Source organism: Oncorhynchus nerka, unplaced genomic scaffold, assembly GCF_034236695.1.
Source record: "Oncorhynchus nerka isolate Pitt River unplaced genomic scaffold, Oner_Uvic_2.0 unplaced_scaffold_974, whole genome shotgun sequence".
NCBI classification, from domain to species: domain Eukaryota; kingdom Metazoa; phylum Chordata; class Actinopteri; order Salmoniformes; family Salmonidae; genus Oncorhynchus; species Oncorhynchus nerka.
The window spans coordinates 90,579-104,825 of NW_027040317.1; the positions used below are offsets into that span (position 1 = coordinate 90,579).

The 14,247-nt window shown below is 41.9% G+C and overlaps 1 protein-coding gene across 1 annotated transcript; it reads right to left on the reverse strand.

Moving 5' to 3' along the window:
• Nucleotides 1-8,843: 8,843 nt before the first annotated feature.
• Nucleotides 8,844-14,092, reverse strand: qtrt1 (queuine tRNA-ribosyltransferase 1). Its single transcript, XM_029625783.2, is given in 10 exon segments — nt 8,844-10,395; nt 10,485-10,569; nt 10,959-11,068; nt 11,272-11,347; nt 11,478-11,583; nt 11,586-11,615; nt 11,862-12,056; nt 12,177-12,315; nt 12,579-12,647; nt 13,698-14,092. Coding segments are annotated over 10 exon segments (1,251 nt in total). The 5' UTR covers nt 13,986-14,092; the 3' UTR covers nt 8,844-10,242.
• Nucleotides 14,093-14,247: the final 155 nt, after the last annotated feature.

Consider the following 14,247-nt stretch of genomic DNA (forward strand, 5'->3'; position numbering starts at 1 on the left):
AAGGAGCTGGAGCATTGGAAGAGAAAATAGCAGAGATGTGGGTGAGATTGAATGAGGGATGATGGGGGAAGGCAACAGTCAAAAAGAGATTTTGTCTTAAAGACAAAAAGCTCTCATTTGTATGATAATACCAGACTTTGCTCCAAGCCCCACTGAGACTGGCTGCTGTGATGAGACTGTCTCATTCCACTCTAAACAAATCAGCCAAGCAAGTCATACTGTGGGGGAGATTCCTTTCCCTCTGTGTGTGTCATAAACTGTGTGTGTCTGTGTGTGTATGTCATCCAACCTCAGACTGGCAAGTGGGTGTTGGAGCGAAACATTGGCACTTGAATAGATTGCCATGCCATAGTGAGCGCCAAGTATGAAGGCTGCACAGACATTATTCTTGTTGTGTATAAACAACCATCAAACAAACACTTGATGAAGTATTAAGCTCTGGGTTGTGGACAAATGGTCCATCAAGTGCTTGATTCAAGACCATCACTGCTTTACTAATGAAAGGAAAATATCCTCGTCACTAGACAACTCCATAACCGCTCACATGGAACAACCAATGAGGGAGCAAGTCCAGCTCCCTTCACCTGACCTATACGATGATGATAGGTCAAACAAACGAGGGAAGCAATTGTAAAGGTTCACTCTGAGCTGAAAGGCAATAACCGGCAGACAATAACTAGAGTTTACAGCTGTACATCAAGCTGTAAACCCTTGTCTGTTGTGGTGATCATTGCATTTCATCTCAGGATGAACGTTTACAAAACTTGTGTCATATCTGCTAACAGAAGGTACTGTCTGTAACAATAGTGTTCGCTGATAGTTGACAAATGAATATTTTTAGCATATCACAGCATAAACCATACAATATCACCACTGCTGTAGTTAACTTCAGAATTCAGAATCCAGACGAGAGGCCTTGAGCGGCCTTGTAAGCCGCCTGATCTCGCGAGCTTACAGGAATGTTTGCCATGAGGCTACTTCAGTGGAAGTCTGAGCAGTGTTTGTGGTGTGTGAAGACAAGAGGCACTCCAGCAATCAAAACAAACATGGAAAGGGGAGGAAAGGGGAGGAGGGAGTTCAAGGAGGGTAAAGTAACAACATGGAACTATGTGTTGAGGAAATAGTGAAGGGGGAAGAGGGTCCATGGGCGACAGAGTGAGTGGAGGGGGAGTTAAAGGGCTCAGTAATGTGTGTTTTCCCAGAGCACAATGTGTGTGTGTATGTGAAAAAAGATAACTTATGCGTGCATGTGCCTGGATGTGTGAACATGTTTGACTATATACGTAGATGTGTGAACATTCTCTGGTTGTGTTTGTGTGTAAGTATGTGATATGTACGTGTGCGTGTGTGCATATGTAAGCATGTGTGTGAGGATCCTAGTGTGAGTATGTACGTGTTTGTTTGTTTCCGTGTGTGTGTGTGTGTGTGTGGGGGAGAGTGTTGAAGCGTTGATTAATAGAGCAAACATTGTGACATGCAGGACAAACTGTCTGTGATTCAGCCTGGGAATTAAGCTGTCTGTCACCATTAATCAGCCGACTCTCTCCTGCACCGAGTCCATTTTTACCTGGTAATACTCCCACAGCCATTGGGATCAACACGATGAATCAGGATAGGATAAAATGCCCTGCATCCCTCCTTCTCGCTTTCATTCTGTCTCTGTCTTTCGCTCACTCTTTTTCTCACTAACTCTCTCTCACATGACCACACACACACACACACACACTCAAACCCTTACATTCCCATCACCACACCAGCTTCAAACATCATTTAGTCACTTTTCTCTTATTGAAACCCAGTCCCATTGAAGAGGAGTGGCACTCAGTTCCAACTGCTGGGTGTGTGATTAGAGGAGGTGTGTGTGTGTGTGTGTGTGTGTGTGTGTGTGTGTGTGTGTGTGTGTGTGTGTGTGTGCGTGTGTGCGTGCGTGCGTGCGTGCGTGCTTGCGTGCGTGAGAGAGAGAGAGAGAGAGAGGGAGTGTGTGAGAGAGTGTCTGCTGCCACATTCACCAAAGAGGAGTGCAGAGTGAACATGAAGAGATCCCACTGTGTCCCTCGGAGCAGCACTGTGCCTGCTGAAGCCTTTGGAGTGATGAGCACCCAGCCATCTCCACTACAGCAGGGAATACATTATACATAAGTAGTACAACAATGTGCTCTCTCTGGGAGCAGCAGTTGAAGCACATCTGCTCAGTGTTCCTGGAAGCTCTCAGCCATGCAGACAATGGGGACAGTCCCGATGTTTATGGCCCCTATGTTCCCCACTTAATGTCCACTTTGTTTCTGTCATATGCATTTTCCATCCTCCTCCTCAGATATTTGGCTACGGTGTTTTAGTTAATACCAAGAAGACTGATCTTCTACTCTTCTAGGGGTTGGATGGACAGATATCTATGTAGATCACATTCTGACCGCATTCCGAAGAAAGGAAAGGGCCTCACTGTGCTAAAGACAACCTTGGCTTTCACCACCGAACTGTAACCAGGATGTATCTTTATCCCCATCTGAGTGAGGTTACACATTACAAGAGGCTACTGGTAAGAGGATGACCATGCACAGACCACAAAAAGGCCTGTACTTCACACTTAACAATAAGACCTTTGGGAGTTCATGGGAAATAATAGTATTGTAAGTGAAGCTAGGGTCCTTTTCAGCTCTGAGAGACAAATACGATAATGACACCCCATTTGTGACATATCTCAGATATAGTTTCAGTAATGTTATAGCATGACTGTTTATTTTTGAGACCAGAGCCAATCAACCGTAGTATTACTGCCTCTGTAGTATTGGATAATGTTGACTAAATGGAAGCCTTCTTCAACGCTTTTTATTCTGAACAAAAATATAAATGCAACATGCAACAATTTCAAAGATTTTACTGAGTTACTGTTCATAGGAGGAAATCAGTCAATTGAAATACATTAATTTGGCCCTAATCTATGGATTTCACATGACTGGGCAGGAGCACAGCCATGAGTGGGTCTGAGAGGGCATAGGCCCACCCCATGGGAGCCAGGTCCACCCACTGCGGAGTCAGACCCAGCCAATCAGGATGAGTTTTCCACACAAAAGGGCTTTATTACAGACAGAAATACTCCTCAGCCGGATGTGGAGGTCCTGGGCTGGCGTGGTTACACGTGGTCTGCGGTTTTGAGGCCAGTTGGATGTACTGCCAAATTCTCTAAAACGACGTTGTCGGCCACTGATGATCAAGATATGAACATTCAATTATCTGGCAACAGCTCTGTTGGGCATTCCTGCAGTCAGCATGCCAATTGCACACTCACTCAACACTTGAGACATCTGTGGTATTTTATTGTCCCCAACACAAGGTGCACCTGTGTAATGATCATGCTGTTTAATCAGCTTCTTGATATGCCACATCTGTCTGGTGGATGGATTATCTTGGCAAAGGAGAAATGCTCACCAAGAGGCATGTAAACAAATTTGTGCACCAAATTTGAGAGAAATAAGCTTTTTGTACATATGGAACTGGGATCTTTCTTTTTCTGGGATCTTTTATTTCACCTCATGAACAATGGGACCAACACTTTACATGTGAGTTTATATTTTTGTTCAGTACATATAGTCTTCTTAAATGATGTGATTTTAAACACCCACTCAGGAGGAAGACCACAGGCAAGTGTTTTGGTGCAGGTTAGTGTTTTTCGTCATGAATTTTGACTTTGCAGCTGGCCTATCTATCGGAAATTGCTCAGTTATGCCTCCAGGACAAAACTCATCCCAATAAAAATGTGAACCTGCTATTTTGGTCCTCATTTCTCACCTCCAACCAGGGGTCCAGTTGTGAAATGGTGGTTCAGTATTGCATTAGTCCCTATAATGAAATATCCACACCAAGTGTGGCAAGCATACCCATATTAATAAATATGCATGGGGAAACCATAACAAATACATTATCCTGAAAATGGATGGTTAAGTACAGGTTAACAGACACTCTTGGTAGGGCCATATGTTCTGCTTTTGGAACAGCCCTGACCATACCTAGCCAGGCTAAAGAAAGGGAGCATGATAAATCAACCCAATCTAAGGCTTGATAAATAATAGATAGGTGGTATAATGACTAAATTAATGGCTGCCAGAGGCTCACATTACTACCTAATTATTAACACTTTCCCAAATATACGTTCATAATTATAAATATCAAAATGGATTTGACATGCCTGACTTCCACCGATGCATAGCTGAAAAAACGTAATGCCTAAGCAAACACACGCATGCACACACACAAAAGCATTAACATGGAGTCTGTGCATTTAGTTCAGTCTTTTCCATTATGAAACCTGTTGCTGCAGCACAGTGGCTCGTTGTAGCCTATCCTCTTCCACAGCGCCATCAACAGAGCCAGATCAATAAAAAGGACATTATTACAGTAGCCTACGTTCTCTTTTTTTGGTTGCGATGGCAACGCAAAGATGAATTTCTTAGCTTAGTGAGGGACTCCAAATGACGATTAATTTAACTTGTGAGCAATTACAGGGTACCATGGGTAGGCTAGATTGTTGTGCGCCAACACAGGTTTCTTCAGAATAAACAAGCTGGAAAAGATTTCCTACCTGTCATCAGCCTGCCAGTCACCCAGCAACAGGTCTCGGAACCGGTACCGTGGAGGCAGCGGGAGCACCTCCTTCTCCAGCTCTACCACTACCATGGTCCCCTCCTGAGCGCCGAACCCACCAGCGCACAATGCCAGAGATTGAGACGCGAACAAACAGAGACGCCTCTAGAGGGGCTTATCAAAATTAACAATTATTTTGTTATTCAACTTCCAAATAACACATACCTGTGTGAGCACCCTAAAATGTTGTTAATTTATTACTGACACAATGTAATATCTTTCTTCTTCCAATGCAACAGGTCGAGAATGCTCCGCCGTGATATGCACGTGAGTACTTTTGGCTTGACAGGATGCGGAGCAACTGGTTGTCTCTTTGAACATCCGCTGGCTCTTTATGGACGCAGCGAAAGCAGACCCATTTGCTCGGACAATTACATACTCTGAGTCTACGAGCAGTAGGTTACAAGCCCAAATCCCTGCAGGGCACATTTTAAATACTGAACAAGTTAATCATATTTGCATGAGCTTTATAGTGATGTGTTGTCGTTTCATTGAAGATGCCTTGTTTATTTTTTTCATTTATTCAGGTCATGCTCCAATTCTTGTTAATGTAAGCTCAATAAACCATTTATGAGTTAATCCATTTAAGGACCTAATTTCTCTATATACTTTCAAATGACTAAAACCAAATCAAAACTGTAGAAATGATAATGGATTTATATTCAACGCAAGTTTACATACACCTTAGCCAAATACATTTAAACTCAGTTTTTCACAATTCCTGACATTTAATCCCAGTAAAAATCCCCTGTCTTAAATCAGTTAGGATCACCAGTTTTTTTTAAGGATGTGAAATGTCAGAATAATAGTAGAGAGAATGATTTATTTGAGCTTTTATTTATTTCATCACATTCCCAGTGGGTCATTAATTTACATACACTCAATTAGTATTTGGTAACATTGTCTTTAAATTGTTCAACTTGGGTCAAACGTTTCAGGTAGCCTTCCACAAACTTCCCACAATAAGTTGGGTGAATTTTGGCCCATTCCTCCTGACAGAGCTGGTGTAACTAAGTCAGGTTTGCAGGCCTCCTTGCTCACACATGCTTTTTTCAGTTCTACCCACAAATGTTCTATAGGATTGAGGTCAGTGCTTTGTGATGGCCACTCCTATACCTTGACTTTGTTGTCCTTAAGCCATTTTGCCACAACTTTGGAAGTATGCTTGGGGTCATTGTCCACTTGGAAGACCCATTTGTGACCAAGCTTTAACTTCATGACTGAAGTCTTGAGATGTCGCTTCAATATATCCTCATAATTTTCCTACCTCATGATGCCATCTATTTTGTGAAGTGCACCAGTACCTCCTGCAGCAAAGCACCCCCACAACATAATGCTGCCACCCCCGTGCTTCACGGTTGGGATGGTGTTCTTCGGCTTGCAAGCTTCCCCCTTTTTCCTCCAAACATAATGATGGTCATTATGGCCAAACAGTTCTATTTTTGTTTCTTTAGACCAGAGGACATTTCTCCAAAAAGTACAATCTTCGTCCCCATGTGCAGTTTCAAACCGTAGTCTGGCTTTTTTAATCGCGGTTTTGGAGCAGTGGCTTCTTCCTTGCTGAGAGGCCTTTCAGGTTATGTCGATATAGGACTCGTATTACTGTGGATATAGATATTTTTGTACGTGTTTCCTCCAGCATCTTCACAAGGTCCTTTGCTGTTGTTCTGGGATTGATTTGTACTGTTCGCAGCAAAGTACGTTCATCTCTAGGAGACAGAACGCGTCTCCTTCCTGAGCGGTATGATGGCTGCGTGGTCCCATGGTGTTTATACTTGCGTACTATTGTACAGATGAACATGGCACCTTCAGGTGTTTGGAAATTGCTCCCAAGGATGAACCAGACTTGTGGAGGTCTACAATTTGTTTTCTGAGGTCTTGGCCGATTTCTTTTGATTGTCCCATAATGTCAAGCAAAGAGGCACTGAGTTTGAAGGTAGGACTTGAAATACATCCACGGGTACACCTCCAATTGACTCAAATGATGTCAATTAGCCTATCAGAAGCTTCTAAAGCCATGACATCATTTAATGGAATTTTCCAAGTTGTTTAAAGGCACAGTCAACTTAGTGTATGCAAACTTCTGACCCACTGGAATTGTGATACAGTGAATTATAAGTGAAATAATCTATCTGAAAACAATTGTTGGAAAAATAACTTGTGTCATGCATGAAGTAAATGTCTTAACCTACTTGCCAAAACTATAGATTGTTAACAAGACATTTGTGGAGTGGTTGAAATACACTTAGGTTGGAGTCATTAAAACTTGTATGTAAACTTCCAACTTCAACTGTACATTCATACAATTTCTTAACTGTCTAGCTCAATAATAGGCTAATCCCCAAACATTCAGAGAGCACAGAACATTCCCAAAACAATGGATAGTCAAATATATTTTGCAAATTTTGACTACATGGAAATATAACACATTTTCAATGTGGCCCGCTGGATCTCGTTGAAGACCGAATGCGGCCCCTGGGGCTATATGAGTTAGACCCCCCTAGTTGTTGGTTTTTACCAAAGTGCATTAAGAAACAGTTAAGTTGTATTTGTTCACACTTGGTTGATTTTGCATGGTGTGCCAAAAGTTTTGAGAATGACACAAATATTAATTTCCACCAAGTTTGCTGCTTTAGTGTCTTTAGATATTTTTGACAGATGTTACTATGGAATGCTGAATTATAATTACAAGCATTTCACAAGTGTCAAAGGCTTTTATTGACAATGACATGAAGTTGATGCAAAGAGTCAATATTTGCAGTGTTGACCCTTCAATGTTTTTTTCACGACCTCTGCAATCCACCCTGGTATGCTGTCAATTAACTTCTGGGCCACATCCTGACTGATGGCAGCCCATTATTGCATAATCAATGCTTGGACTTTGTCAGAATTTGTGGGGTTTTGTTTGTCCACCCGCCTCTTGAGGATTGACCACAAGTTCTCAAAGGGATTAAGGTCTGGGGAGTTTCCTGGCCATGGACGCAAAATATCGATGTTTTGTTCCCCAAGCCACTTAGTTATCACTTTTGCCTTATGGCAAGGTGCTCCATCATGCTGGAAAAAGGCATTGTTTGTCGCCAAACTGTTCCTGGATGGTTGGGAGAAGTTGCTCTCGGAGGATGTGTTGGTACCATTCTTTATTCATGGCTGTGTTCTTAGGCAAAATTGTGAGTGAGCCCACTCCCTTGGCTGAGAAGCAACCCCACACATGAATGGTCTCGGGATGCTTTACTGTTGGCATGACACAGGACTGATGGTAGCGCTCACCTCGTCTTCTCCGGACAAGCTTTTTTTCCGGGTGCCCCAAACAATCGGAAAGGGGATTCATCAGTGAAAATGACTTTACACCAGTCCTCAGCAGTCCAATCCCTGTACCTTTTGCAGAATATCAGTCTGTCCCTGATGTTTTTCCTGGAGAAAAGTGGCTTCTTTGTTGCCCTTCTTGACACCAGGCCATCCTCCAAAAGTCTTCGCCTCACTGTGCGTGCAGATGCACTCACACCTGCCTGCTACCATTCCTGAACAAGCTCTGTACTGGTGGTGCCCCGATCCCCCAGCTGAATCAACTTAGGAGACGGTCCTGGTGCTTGCTGGACTTTCTTGGGCGTCCTGAAGCATTCTTCACAACAATTGAACCGCTCTCCTTGGAAGTTCTTGATGATCCGACAAATGGTTGATTTAGGTGCAATCTTACTGGCAGCAATATCCTTGCATGTGAAGACCTTTTTGACGGCACGTGTTGCCTTACAGGTAACCATGATTGACAGAGGAAGAACAATGATTCCAAGAGCCTTTTGAAGCTTCCAGTCTATTATTCGAACTCAATCAGCATGACAGAGTGATCACCAGCCTTGTCCTTGTCAACACTCACACCTGTGTTAACGAGAGAATCACTGACATGATGTGAGCTGGTCCTTTTGCATGGCAAAGAGGGACTTTGCAATTAATTGCAATTCATCTGATTACTCTTCTTAACATTCTGGAGTATGTGCAAATTGCCATCATACAACCTGAGGCAGCAGACTCTGTGAAAATTAATATTTGTGTCTCAAAACTTTTGGCCACGACTGTAGATAAAGGCAATATTCTTAGAGAATTCATCCAATAGGACTACAATATCCCATAAAATAATCTAATTCAAGTGACACGCACACTTAGGTAAAAATGTGTTGTCAAACGTGTTGATTCATGAAAGAATAACTTGCTCATTACTATTACATGTTTATTATTATTATATGTTTAGCATTATAAACTAATAACTGACAGGTATTAACAATTACAACCCATGTATAAACTCTGTAGCCTATACAGGGTGGCTTTATTTAAAGATCTTGTCTCTCAACTAAAGGCAACAGGTGCTTTTACAACTGCAACGTAGCCTATTAAATCTTTAATTACATGTCTTACAATGAAAAACTGAAACAGAAAGGACCTCAATTTCTAATAGAAAAACAGGAACCAATCAAACAAAATGTTGTTTCTGGAACAAAAACCTAAACATTGGAATCTTACAAAAAATCTTGCCTATTGTTTTCCAATATGTCTTTGATCCTGGTTTGCTTCAATGGCAGATTATGACACCCTATTATTCTCTGTCCTCCGACTGTCTTGACTGCTGGAACTCATTGTATTGGGTGTCATTTTTTGTTTGAGAAAGTAGCACTTCGGAGACACAGGAAATTGTGATCCCCTAAGCCACTTCCTTGAGAATTGGTTTGCCACTACTGTCTGCCCTCAGCATGCAAATCTGACTAAACCATACATGCTCTACTTCTCTGCATTTGAACCAAACTGGGTGGGTAGAATTCCCATTCCTTCCTATGAAACTTCTCCAGCATGTCAACTAAACAGATGGGTAATCTGGCTCACGTGCATTTTCATCAGGTTTAGAATATTTTTGCCCTCTAGTGGCCCAAAGTCAAAAGCACACAAATGTGGGTTCCTGTGTCCTCATCTCCTGCACAACAAAACAGAACTCAATTATAGAAATGTATTCGCTTCCTCCTGCTGGTAAAGGTCGATAATAAGCCCTAGGAAATGTTCCAAAATCTCTCTAATTGTTAGTTCATGACCACATTTCTGTGTTAGAAGTCATGCATGGAATTTAAAGAGGGTGGGCCGCTGGTCTGTAGCCATGGTAACAACTAAAAGTGTCTGAATATATCAGAGGAGACAGTTCCTGGACTTCAACAACACTACTCCACTCCTACATTATCATACACTGAAAAGGTCTGCAGAGTGAAAACTGGATGTCACAAAGGTACTGTATGTCTGACAGGAGTTGAAAGCAGTACAATGTAAATTCAGAACTTTCAACCGAATATTTAGCATATAAATGACAAAAAAAACTAACCGTACTGTAACAAAACATGAACGTAACTAAATCATAAAGACAGTAAAATATTCAGGTACATCACCGTCATTGAACCATTCAGGAGTAAGTCTGACAGAATATACAGGCAGAAGCAATTACCCAAGTGAAGCATAAAAGTAGAAAAGGCGATTTCATAACAAACCAAACCATTTTTAAAAAGGAGATCTGATTTCTCATATAAAAGGTCCTATTGGCCATTTCAGAGGAAGTCCCAGGCTGTATAAAGCAGTTTAATTCAATGTGATGTTGACTGTTCCTAGAGCATCCACCGCCCAGCCTGGATACTGTTCAGGAGAGGGGAACATTCTCTTCATGAATGTCCTCACAAAGTCTGGGAAGCGACCATCTATGATGCTCTGTCTCATCGACCGCATCAGAGTGAGCTGGACGCAAAGATAGAGGATAAGGTTATTATCTCATCTATGGCAAATAGTAACTAAAGGAAACTATTAACCATTATAGAAACACAGACCTGGTAGGAGATGTTGTGGATGGTAATGTGATGCATGGCTGCGGTGTCACTCTTGAACAGAGCATGCAGATAGGCCCGACTGTGCCTGGAGTCATTGGGGAGCAAATGAAAACTGATAATGTATTTTTTTTAAATTGATATATTTAACCTTTATTTAATTAGTTATATTATTTACAATGATGGCCTAGGAACAGTGGATTAACTGCCTTGTTCAGGGGCAGAGCAACAGATTTTTACCTTGTCAGCTCGTGGATTCGATCTAGCAACCTTTTGGTTACTGTTCCAACGCTCTAACAACTAGGCTACCCTGACGCCCCATGAGAAAACAATGCTCAGAATCATTCAACCTACAACTAAAAACATCCATTGAAGAGAATTGAGATTTGTAAACCAGTTTCTCTAACCCCTACATACTCCATTCCTTCAACCCTCCGTATTCTGTCCCTCAGCGTACCAGGGTTAATATGCCTTTACCTCCGGCAGGTGGGGCACTGGCAGTCTGGGTCTATTGCCTGTAGGTCCTTGGCAAACTGCTTCTTGGTAATGGTCAGAGATCCCCACGGGACCAGAGCTGAGCCAAACCTCTGGGATGAAAGGAAGAAGATCACTTCATTATCATCAGAACCATAATCATCAATAGAATCATTATAAAGAAAGTAGTACTGCTATGGACTAAATGATAAAAGAAGCTATTGGGTTTCTCTGCACTTGTGATAAGAATATTTATTTTGAAGTAAATTAATAGAGAGTAGGTGACTCATAATATGTAAGAGAATGGAATACTTACTGCAGTGCGTGTTGGGAAGACACAGTCAAACATGTCACAACCCAGAGCAACACACACCACCAGGTCTACTGCATAACTGTGACCCACAGCAAAACACATGAACCACATACATAGAAATATCTGTACGGCACGACAAAACATTTGCAATTTATGTCATTTATGCATGTAAATGTGCTGTTATAACATAAGGAAGATGGCAGCCATACCCAACCCCCATGAGGTAGCGAGGCTTCTCCCGAGGCAGGTGGTCTGTGCTGAGTGTCACCATCCTCCAGAAATCATCCTTCTCCTCACCTCCGCTCAACCCACCATAGCAAAGCCAGGAACATCCCGTTTTGTCATTTCTGTAAAAAGCACAGGAACAGAAAAATATTTTTAAAATATGTATCCTCTGGAAATATGCAAATTTCACGAAATTTGGTATCAGCATCTGCACAGATAATGTATTTTTCATTAGCTCTTTTCCACCGTATTTCCAAAATAAGATGTTAAACTAATTAGCATGAAGACAGAGCAATTTTCTGTGCTGAACGGCTTTGAGGGAGGTTAGTCATCGATAGACATAGATGAAACAGGGGGGAACATCTTACCCTCTAGACAGGCTTTGCGCAGCTCTGTGTTCAGGCCCCCCTGGATGATGGCAAACAGGTTCTGTCTATCTGGATTCTTATTGGCTGCAATGCAGCGGTCCAGCCAGCGAATCGATCTCCACGTAGCCTCCTCCACCCGCGGCCCAGTCACCGTACTGCTGACCACGTCATCCAACTGCATCATGATGTCTGACCCTGGACAAAACAGAAATGGTGCGATATTAAAATTAAGAACAGGAGTACTACCTGAAGTATAGTGGCTTTACTTTCCAGACTGATTCATTGGGAGTGGATACTGGATTGTGTCCTTCTTACCCAGACTGTTCTGTATGGCGATTGACTGCTCAGGACTCAGAAGGATCTCCTTCCCATCGTAAGGAGATTTGAACTTGACCCCCTCCTCAGTAACCTCAGATAGTTCAACAAGAGACACCATCTGAAAGCCCCCACTGTCCTATGTAGAAATGGTGGGCTTAAGGAAAATTCCAACCAAAAACGATCTTTTGGTTTGTGTTTCAATAGTCCATTGTTGACATACTGTAGTCCCAAAATGTTTTTCTTGTCAGCACTCAAGTTTTCAAGATATGTGACCTTCAAAATACAGAAATCCTCCCCATCATATGATGCTCACATATCTTGAAAAGCAGACATTTGGGTAAAAGAGACCCTTGTTCTTTTTAGCCCAATTAAGCAGTCAACACATTAGCTGATACTCACAGTCAAAAGGTTTCTTTTCCAGTTCATGAAGCCATGCAGGCCATTTGCTTTCTCAATCAGCTCAGGACCCTGTGATGGGACAGACAGACAAACACCACCCTCACTGTCTGCAGCACACCAGACACTGACAACAAAGAGCTGTCTACAAGGTCAATAATCTTTGATACACAATGTGAATAGCCCTAGCACCACTTAATGTAGCCATTGATAATGACTCTCAGTTCCATTACATTACATTACACATAAGAGTTATTGGACGAAGACGTCTTCTATACAGGGGAGTTGTGTTAAGAGCCCTGAAGCTCAGTCTGAACATTAACACGCATCACTTGCAGTACAGTTTTGGAAGCATAAGGACCTTATATCTTTCATATTAGCAATAAATAATTTTCAAAAAACAAAAGGTTACATTTATACACAGATTTATAGGGTTATACACAGCTTTATAGGGTTATACACAGCTTTTTGTCACTGAAAAACACTGTTGGCCGCAACTGTGTTAAACCAGTTAAACAAGTCTACAGTAAGTGTGCATTTGCTCAATTATTTTGATGTGATATGAAAGTAGAGGGATTTATGTTTCTAGTACCAGTTTACAGCAAGTGAGAATCAATTTAACGTTTAGATGGAGTATTTGGCTGTTTTGTCTTCCTGGGCAAATGTGCCTTTAAAGTACAAATCAGCAGTTGAAACAATAACAAAAAAGCCTCTCCACCACTGTTTCAGTAAAACGCTGCGGGACGGGGCTGGAGATATGTAACCATTCTCACATTCATAGACAGAGCTATGGATGCAAGGACTGACCATCCATGATATCACAATTATAGCTTTGACCATGTTTTGAGGCTATACTGTGTCTGTTTACATTAACTTTGTTTACAAAGATTGGAGTAAAACAAAGTTATATTGTATATATTTTGGAGGTATGACAGTTGAACTAAGCTCATGAGGCATTTATAAATGATGTTCTTCAAGAATCAATGGGTACATATCATTAATGTATAAATCCTAAAATGGATGTAGCAAATTCTGATTGCCCCTTTAAACAGAACATGTAAGGTCCTTGGACTATAACGAGTAACGTTAGGCTCCTTTCTTACATTATTGTGCTACACTTACCGGCCTCATACCCAAGTGGTATGTGTTGCCAAGACAAATCTGACATCCCAGATCATCGAGTTGGTCCACTGTGATTCCCTTCATCGTGCCTTGTGTACCAACAGGCATAAACACTGGGGTGCTGACCGTACAGTGAGGGAGTTTGAGATCACAAGCCCTCGCTTTGGTCACTGGACATTCGGCGATTATTCGGAGAGCAAGAGGTGCAACGATGGAAACGGCTTTCTTGACAACCATGCCTGTTTCAAGGCTGCTCGTTGCAGCTCCTCTGGCTATGGGCGCAGCCATGTTGTTGCACACAGACGACGTCAACAAGCACGTGACATACCGGAACTACAGTAATCTAATATTTGCATTGAGTTGTAAAAAATATGTCTTCATTACAATATAATTGACAGCAAACTCGTAGAAGCTATCCTTGCATGTCTTGTCATGTAATAATTGTATCATCAAGTATTAATTTGCCCATTGAAGCAATGTCCAGAGGTGAACACACCCCTTTGACGTTGAAAACAACTAGCCAATGAAAGGAGAGTGATTAGAGACGAAC